Here is a 9,787-nt window from a genome sequence, read left to right as displayed (position 1 = left end):
AAATGTATATGTACCATCAGTACAGATACTTGTCCTTTTTCCTTTATTAGCTGATAGCTCTGGGCCAGGGCAATTAACTGGACCTACAAAAGACTTGGGATGGCAGTAATTCAGAGACTTTGGGCGAGTTATTTTTCTGAGCATTATATTTCTTCAAATACGAAATGGTAATAATACTCATCTCAGAGAACTGTGAGCATTTAATGAGTTTATCAATGAATAATACCTACCACCAAGTCCTTCACGTTGGTTATCTGCTTTAATTATCACAACCATCCTATGTGATGGCGTCATCATTTAATAGAGGCTCGGTCACGCAGTTTTAAGGGCAATGTCAGGCTTGAAACTTCTATTTTTTTCTGATACACGCGTCCGGTTCTTAACCCCTCTACTGTCCCAGACATCTTTCACTGCTAGGTTCAAGAGCCCATCATAAGGCCTGTCGCCCAGCAGGCACTCAATCTTTAAAAATTTAGTTTGCAAGTTTGATCATCATGGGTTTGTACTAGGGTCTGATCTCCTCTCGGTGCATGGACAAAATTCAGTCTTGGCTTGGCGCAGTCGAGGACTAAATTCTCCCCTCCCTCGAGAGGAGCCCAGTCGGGGTTTATTGTGAGCTTTCAGTGCAGTGTGCAAGATCCCAGCGGGTGACGAGGACGACGCCCCTCCCCCGCCGGCCCCCGCCACACCTCCGCTCCCCGCCCTCTCCCGCGGGGCGTCCTTAGCAACGCGCGCTTTTTCTCCCTGCCCCGCCCAGTCCGCGCGGCGCCTGGCGGGGCGCGAGGCCTTGGTGGTCTTTGCGCCTGCGCGCAGCCGCAACCGCCAGTCAGCTCTCCACCCCTCCCCTCCCTCCCCTTTCCCCTCTCCCCCCTCCTCCTCTGCCTCCTAGAGCGAGACACCAATATGGAGCCTGAAGACCTACCATGGCCGGGAGAGCTCGAGGAGGAGGAGGAGGAGGAGGAGACGGAAGAGGCGGAGGAGGGGGCAAACCTGGACTCGGACGAGGTGGTGATGGTGGAGGAGGTGGAGGAAGAAGAGAGGAGGTACCTGGACTTGGACTTTAGTAACTACGAGAGCCAGCCTCTGGAGAGTACGGACGACGAGGAAGACGAGGAGGCCAAGGCCTGGCTGCAGGCGCATCCCGAAGGGCCTTTGCCTCCGTCGTCGGTCCCGAGGCACCGCTACTCGGAGGACCAGCGGACCGGCCCGGAGAAGGTAAGCCCGGTCGGGGAGAGATGGGGATTGCGGTCGGGCCGGGTGACTTGGCGTCTCTGCGCGCTTAGCCTGCTCTCTGCCTTGCTGCCTCCTGCTGGCTGCGGGTCACCGTGCCGGGCAAATAACAGGCGGGCTTGTAAAGTCCTGTAGGGGCCGTATCGCGTCCTGGGTTAATAAAGTCCTGGGTTAATAAACTCCACTCCTGCGCAGGCTCTGGCTGACTACCTCAAGTCTCCCATTGTTTATGTCAAAGACCTCTCTAGTTTCACCCTCTCTGTGGGTCCCGGGCCTTTTGAATTACACCAGCTGTTTCGAGCGTCTCTATTCCCAGTGGGTGTGGTTAAGCAACGCTTTGGGGAGGAGTTGGGGCTCCTCGTGCCCTGCTGGAGGGGAAGCGTTTGTACGAGGGGAGAGAGTAGTTCTTCTGGGGCTGTCTTGTTGGGAAGACGGGAGATTAGCGTGCCTGAAGGGCAGGACTCTCCTGGAGGGAGTAGTGTGGATTCTGGACACTACATGATTAGTCTCCAGAGGCTCCTCACCTGTTTGACTTCTCCGGAACCTTGTTTGTAGCAATGAAGGGGAGTGCCCCGTAGGTAGGAGGTTTATGCTGCAGCTCCAGTTTGGAAAACTAGAAAGCACCAGGTAGTACACAGTGGAGAAAGAGCTGGTTTTATGGTGGGCTCCTGAAGACAATTTTGAAAATAACTACATTTAATTCATTAGCTTTTCAGGGAGGAAAAAAAAAAGTTTTGCTATTCAGTTTGAATATCAAATCATCAGACACTTATTAAGTTTCTGTTGTGTGCAGGTCACCTTGTGGGGACCAAAAAGCCTAGTGTTTATTGTCTAGGACTGCTCCATAGATAAGATGTAAACTGTGAAGAGTGAACAAAATACAACAAAGTACAAGTGAAAAGACAGTGAAAGACTTTTAATAGACCTGTGCTGTTCAACACAGTCATCACTATCCACATGTGGCTCTTGACATCATATTTCGTTAAGATTAAATAAAATTTAAAAATTCAGTGCCTTTGTTGTACTAACCACGTTTTAAGTGTCCAGTAGCCACACTTGACCAGTGGCATTATTGGACAGTGCAAATATAGAATAGTTCCATCATCACAGGAAGTTCTTTTGGACCTTAATCCTATAGACGGTTGATCATTAAAGAGTAATGGTTATTGTTTTTCTTGGTAAGTATTCCACTGGGTACTTAATTCATTGAGCATTCACCATGGGCATTCACAGTGTCCTGCTGGATGCAAAGGAATCTTGGTGAACCAAAACATTTTTTTAAAATCTCTGCCCTTCTAGTGTTCAGGTAAGAAAAAGCAGACAAAATTTAGTTGGCCACAGAAATAAGTAAAACTGGTATGTGCTAATATACTTTGAAAGCATACCGTAAGGGGATCTGACCTTGTTAGTGAAGCTGGGGAAAGCTTCCCTGAGGAAGTTCTGGTAGAGCTAAGATCTGAAGACAAAAACTAACTAGACACAGAGAAGAGTTTCCCTCCCAGTTGAGGGAAAGTCACATGTAGAGGTGCTGTTGGAGAGAACATGGCATTTCCAGGGAACCAAAGGCTAATACGGATAAAGGCTTTATCTGTGGAGCTTTGGAATTGTTTAAATGGAATTGTTAAATTTGGAAAATGTTTAAAACATTTTCAGTGGTAAGATTTGTGTTTCAGAGGGGCACCTGGGTGGCTCATTCATTAAGTGTCTGCCTCAGGTCATTATCCCAGGGTCATGGGATCAAGCCCCACATTAGGCTCCCTGCTCATCGGGAAGCCTGCTTCTCCCTCTCCCACTCCCCCTGCTTGTATTCCCTCTCTCACTGTTTCTCTCTCTGTGTCAAATAAATAAGTAAAATCTTAAAAAAAAAAGATTTGTGTTTCAGAAAGATGACTTTGTAGCAGAGTAGAGGACAGCTTTGACAGCAGGATGGAGTCAGAACTGGCAGTAAGTCAAGGATGCTAATTACTAAGCCATTGCTGCATTGCCAGGCAAAAGATGATAATATTTTAGAACAGTAAAGTGTTAGTGGATATAGAAAAAAGTAGACTGATTGAAGACATATTTAGGAGGTAGGGGTGCCTGGGTGGCTCAGTCACTTAAGCGTCTGCCTTTGGCCCAGGTCATGATCTCTAGGTCCTGGGATTGAGCCCCGTGTGTGTGTTTGGGGTGGTGGTGGGGAATCCTTGCTGAGCAGGGAGTCTGCTTCTCTCTTTCTTCCCACATCTGCCCCTCCTCCCTGCTCATTCTCGTTCTTCCTTTAAAAAAAAAAAAAAAGAAAAATTATTTTTTTTCTATAAACATTTTTTATAATGTTTCTATAAACATTTTATAACATTTCTATAAACATTTTTATTAATACTGATAATGGATTAGGTAGAGTCTGGGTGTTAGATTATTGGATGAATGATTGTGTCAAGCATTGAGATAGGCCAGGTTCATGGTGGGAACAGTGGAGGGAGGGGTTGATGGGTTTGGCTGAGGTGAGTATTAAGATTCTAAGATTGGTTTTGGAGATCAGAGCAGAAGTCTGAATTGGAAATTCCAAGTTGTAAGTTATCTGCATATAGACCATAATATATGGGACTCCATCTCAGGACTGTGGGATCATGACCTCAGCCGAAGGCAGACACTTAACCAACTGAGCCACCCAGGCATCCCTGCCTTTTTTTTTTTTTTTTTTTAAAGATTTTATTTATTTATTTGAGAGACAGAGGGAGAGCACGCCAGCGGGGTGGAGGGAGGGGCAGAAGGAGAGGGAGAAGCAGACTCCCCGCTGAGCAGAGAGCCAGTTGCAGGACCCCATCCCAGGACCCCAAGATCATGACCTGAGCCGAAGGCAGATGCTCAACCAACTGAGGGACCAGGTGTTGCATAATTATCTGACTTTTTGATTGTAGCCATCCTGGTGGATGTGACATGGTATCTCATTGTGGTTTTGCTGTGCATTTCTCTGATGGCTTATGATATTGACCATTTTTTCTTGTGCTTATTGGCTATTTGTATATCTTCTTTGGTGAAACGTCTATTCAGGTCCTTTACTCATCTTTATTTCAGTCATTTGTCTATTTGCTGTTGAGTTACAAGAATTCTTTATAAAGTCTTCATATTTTCCACAGTGTAAATTAAAAATTCCCACATAAGGTGTCTGATTTGCAATATTTTCTCCCAGTCTGTAGGTTGTCTTTCACATACTTGATAGTGTTCTTTGAAGCACAGAAGTTTTTATTTTTGATGAAGTCTGATTTATCTTTTTGTTGTTGTTGTTGCTTATCCTATCTTAGAAACTGTTGCTGAATGAGAACTCATATTTATCTCTATGTTTTCTCTTACGAGTTTTATAGCTTTTGCTCTTACATTTTAGATCTTTAATTACTTTTGAGTTATTTTTGTACATTGCTATTTTTTTTGTATGTTGTATGTATATCTGTATGCTACTTTTTTTGTATGTTGCTACTCAGTTGTCTTAGCACCAATTGTTGAAGAGTCTGTTTTTTCCAGTTTAATGGTCTTAGCACTCTTGTTGAAGGTCAGTTGACCATTGATGTATGGGTTTATTTCTAGACTCTCAATTCTATTCCATTATCCATCTGTCCAGCTTTATGTCATGGTACACTTTTTTGATTACCATTGCTTTGTGTAGTAAGTTTTGAAATGAGGATGTGTGAGTCCTCCAGCTATGTTCTTCTTTCTCAAAATTTTTTGGCTATTCTAGTTGCCTTGCTGTTCTCTATGAATCTTAGGATCAGTTTGACAATTTCAACAAAGAAGCCAGCTGATAATTTGATAGGAATTACATTGAATCTATAGATCAGTTTGGGAGTATTGCCATCTTGGCAACACTGGGTTTTCTGATCCATGAACATAGGATATATTTCCATTTATTTAGATCTTTCCAGACACATTCATTACTGTTTTGTACTTTACAAGGTTTAAGTTTGACACTTATTTTCCCTTAAATTATTCTAAGTTTTTTATTCTTTTTGGTGCTATTGTAAGTAGAATTTATTTTTTAATTTCATTTTTGGATTGTTCATTGCAAGTGTATAAAAGGACAATTGGTTTTTGTACATTCATTTTGTCTCTTGCAATTTTCCTGAACTCGTTTATTAGTCCTAATAGATTGTTAGTGGAGTTTGTAGAATTTTCTGTATATAAGACCATGTCAAATGTGAATACATATAGTTTGATTCTTCTTTTCCAATTTGAGTGCTTTTTATTTTTTTCTTGTCTAATTTCCTTGGGTAGAATTTCAAGCATAATGTTGAATAGATTTAGTAAAAATGGATATCCTTATCTTATTCCTGACCTTAGGGGGAAAGCATCCAATTTTTTCACTGAAAGTAGGATGTTAGTTGTTGGTTTTTCATGGCTTACCTTATCAGATTGATGAAATTTCTATCTATTCCTAGTTGATGGAGTATTGTTTATCATGAAAAGGTGTTAGATTTTGTCAAATTATTTTATTATTTGGTGTATTAATATTAGATTGTTAAGCCAAGCATGCATTCTGGGGATGCATGCTTTACTTCATCATGGTACATAAATGTATGTTATAGGGTACAGGAATATGTACACACACACACACACACACACAATTTACTAGTATTTCTTAAAAGAATTTTTGCATCTGTAGTCCCAAGGTAATAGTCTGTAGTTCTTTGTGATGTTTTGGTCTGGCTTAGTATCCAGGTAATAATGGCTTCATAAAATGAGTTAAAAGTGTCCTTTCTGTTTGTTAAGGATTGGCACTAATAATTTTTGACTGTTAGCTAGATTACACCATTTAGGTCTGGGCTTTTCTTTTGGGGAAGTATTTTAATTACTAATTGACTCTCTTTCCTTGCTATATGTCTCTTCAGATTTTCTATTTCTTCTTGGATCAATTTGTGTTTTCTAGGTGTTTGTCCATTTCTTCCAAGTTATCTAATTTTGTAACATGTAGTTTTTCATTGTATCTCCCTATAATTATTTGTATTTCTGTAAGATTGGTAATGAAGTTGCCTCTTTAATTTCTGATTTTAAGTAATGGGAGTACTGTCATTTTTTCTTGGTGAGTCTGGCTAAAGGATTTTTAATTTTGGGACTATTTCAAAGACCTAACTTTAGGTTTCATTTATTTTTCACTATTCTCTATTTCATTTCATTTCCTTCTTTCTTTCCTTCTTTCCTTTCTTCCTTCCCTAAGATTTTTATTTATTTAGAGAGAGAGAGCATGCACAAGCAGGGGGGACGGCAGGCAGAGGGAGAAGCGGGTTCTCTGCTAAGAAAAGAGCCCCATATGGGACTTGATCCCAGGATCCTGCAGACCATGACCTAAGCCAAAGCCAGATACTTAACCCACTGAGCCACCCAAGCGTCCCTATTTCATTTATTTCTATTTTAGTTTTATTTTCTTCCTTCTGTTTGCTTTGGGTTTTGGGTTTCTTTTTTAGTTAAAGGTGCGTGGGCAGGCTGTTGATTGAGATCTTTGTTCTATTTGTAATGTACACATTTGTAGCTATAAATTTCCTTCTCAGCACTGCTTTAGCTTCAATCCATAATTTTGGTATGTAGTATTTTTGTTCTCATCTCAAAATATTTGAAAATTCTCTTTATGAGTTCTTTTTTTTGACCCATTGGTTATTTAAGAGTCTGTTGCTTAATTTCCACCCATTTGTGGGTTTATTCAATTTGCTTATGTTACCAATTTCTGCCTTTATTCCATTTTATTTGGAGAATAAACTTTTCATGTTTTCGTTTTCTTTTTTCTTTTTTTTAAAGATTTTTATTTATTTGACAGAGACAGAGAGAGAGGGAACACAAGCAGGAGGAGTGGGAGAGGGAGGAGCAGGCTTCCCCCTGAGCAGGGAGCCCGACATGGGACTTGATCCCAGGGCTCTGGGATCACAACCTGAGTTGAAAGCAGACACCCAACTGACTGAGCCACCCAGGTGCCCATGTTTTCAATTATTTAAAAATTTTGAAGCTTGTTTTATGGCCCAACATATGGTCTGTCCTGGAGAATGTTCCATGGGGGCTGGAGAGGAATGTGTATTCTGCAGCTCTGGAGGGTAATGTTCTATTTTATATATATATATATTTTTATATTTTTTAGGTTTTATTTATTTATTTGACACAGAGAGAGATCACAAGCAGGCAGAGAGGCAGGCAGAGAGAGAGGAGGAAGCAGGCTCCCCGCTGAGCAGAGAACCCGACTCGGGGCTGGATCCCAGGACCTGGGACCATGACCTGAGCCGAAGGCAGAGGCCCCAACCCACTGAGCCACCCAGGTGCCCCTGATCTATTATATTTGTACATCTGTTGTATTTATGGTGGCATTCACATCTTATTTTCCCATGTTGGTCTTTTGTCAAGGTGGCTATCCTTTTTTAAAAGTAGACTTCTTGGGAGCAGTTTTTTTTTTTTTTTTTTTGAATAGAAAAACTAAGCAGAAAGTACAGAATTGCCATATATCCCCTCTCCCTCCCCAATTTCCTGTTATTAACATCTTGCACTAGTCTGTCACATTTGTTACAGTTAGTAAGTCAGTACTGATATATTATTTTTAATTAAAGTCCATAATTTATGTTAGGGTTCACTCTTGGTATATTCTATGGGTTTTGACAAAATGTATAATGCCATGTATCCACTATTACAGTATCATACATGACAGTTTCACTGCTCTAAAAATCCCCTGTGCTATACTGATTCACCCTTCTCTCCCTTCCTGAAACCCTGGTAACCACTGATATTTTTACTGTCTCCATAGTTTTTGCCTTTTCCAGAAAATCATGTAGTTAGGCTCATACAATCTGTAGCCTTTTCAGAATGCCTTCTTTCACTTAGCAATATGCATTTAAGTTTCTTCCATGTTTTTTTACAGTTTGATAGCTCATTTCTTTTTTTCTCCTTGACTTTTTTTTATTGTGGCAAAATATACATAAAATTTACCATTTTAACCATTTTTAAGTGGCATTACACGTTTGTTGTGTAACCACCACCATCATCCATCTCCAGAACTTTTTTATCTTTCCAAACTGAAATTTTAACATTTCTGCCATATCTGAGTCTGGTTCTGAAGCTTGCTTTGTCCCATCAAACTGTTCTTGTCTTTTAGTATGCCTTTTAATTTTTTTGTTCAAAGTCAGATATTTATTAAATGAATGTGATATGAAAGGAACTGAAGTAAATAGGCCTTTAATGTGAAGTTTTGTATTTATCTGGCTAGAGGTAAGATTATATTTACTATTTGCTGTAGCTTTATGCCGGGGGCTAAAATTTCCTTTGGTGACCTTGTTTTTGTCTTCTCTGTTATGTTCGGGTTTCTCTAAGGATTTATTCTTAAATAAGGTCTGAGATATGCTTTTAGTTCTATTCCCTTATTATTATCAGGAGCCTTATTGATGCAGTATGGTGTGTGTGGGGGAGGTGGCGGTGGGGTGGGGGAACAGGGGGAGTGTTCTCTAGTCCTATTATTAGGTGTTAGTCTTTCCCCTGGGCTGTGATTTTCCCTGCGGTTTTCATTGTCTTCTCTTAAGTGAGACAGAAAGGCTAAAAGGGGGCTGGAGTTGGATATTTCTTTAATGCTCATGTTGAAGGCCAGAGCAAGCTGGAGTTGGTTATTTCCCTTCCCCTAGGTCTCTTAGTCTCTGGTAAAGCCCAAGTGGGTTAAGCTTTGGTAAAATAGTTTCTTTTGAGGGCAGGTTTTACTAAGAACAGAATGCTGAGGTATATTTCAAAGTGGCTACTTTTCCCCTCCCCCTGCCAGAAGCACAAGATTTTTCTCTCATCTGTAGGAATGTGGTACAGATCCTAGAGATAAAACTTATGGGTGTGGTGGCCCCTCTAAGACTGATATTCCTTTTTTTTTTTTTTTTTTTTTTTTTTAAATCTCTGCGTTTTCTACCCTGAGCTTCTAGCAAGTTGTCAATTGCAGTTTAGGTTTTCCTGCTGTAGTACTGGTTTCCATCATGGTATCTGCTCCTTGGATTTGGCTCCAGTAAACAGTAATTCTCTATATCTGCTTGTCTGTTTCCCCAGTCTTTGGGACTGTGGTTGCCCTTCATTTTATTTCTCTAGTGGATGTAAGAAGAGTTGTTGGTTTTCAATTTGTTCAGCCTTATTGTTGTTGTCTTTGTTGTTGTTGATGGGAATGATGACTTCCTAACTTGTTGCATGCTGGACCAGGACTCTTGTTTTCGTTATTTTTGTAACAGACACCATTGTTTACATTCCCAGAAAATTTGAGCAGAAATACTGAGCAGGCTGTACAAGCATACCTTGGAGGTACTGCAGATTTGGTTCCAGAACATTACAATAAAGTGAATATTGTAATAAAGCAAGTGAAAAGAATTTTTTGTTTGTTGAGTGCACATAAAAGTTATGTTTACATTATAATGTAGTCTGTTACGTGTGCAATAGCATTATGTCTAAACCAACAATGTGTACACCTTAATTGTTTTATTGCTAAAAAAAATGCTGACCATCATCTGAACTTATAGCAAGTTGTAATCTTTGTGGTAGAGAGTCTTGCCATGATGTTGGTAACTGCTGACTGATCAGGGGTGGTGGCTGCTGA

General features: G+C 40.7%; 1 protein-coding gene across 1 annotated transcript in view; it reads left to right on the top strand.

The window, feature by feature from the left end:
- Positions 1-786: 786 nt before the first annotated feature.
- ALMS1 (ALMS1 centrosome and basal body associated protein) overlaps positions 787-9,787 on the top strand; it is a 213,802-nt gene continuing 204,801 nt past the window's right edge. Inside the window, exon 1 of the mRNA XM_047744572.1 lies at positions 787-1,215. Coding sequence (XP_047600528.1) covers positions 904-1,215 — 312 coding nt within the window. The 5' untranslated portion in view covers positions 787-903. The remainder of the gene's footprint in view (positions 1,216-9,787) is intronic.

This window comes from Lutra lutra, chromosome 9 (assembly GCF_902655055.1).
Source record: "Lutra lutra chromosome 9, mLutLut1.2, whole genome shotgun sequence".
NCBI lineage: Eukaryota > Metazoa > Chordata > Mammalia > Carnivora > Mustelidae > Lutra > Lutra lutra.
This window is presented reverse-complemented; position numbering and strand designations above follow the sequence as displayed.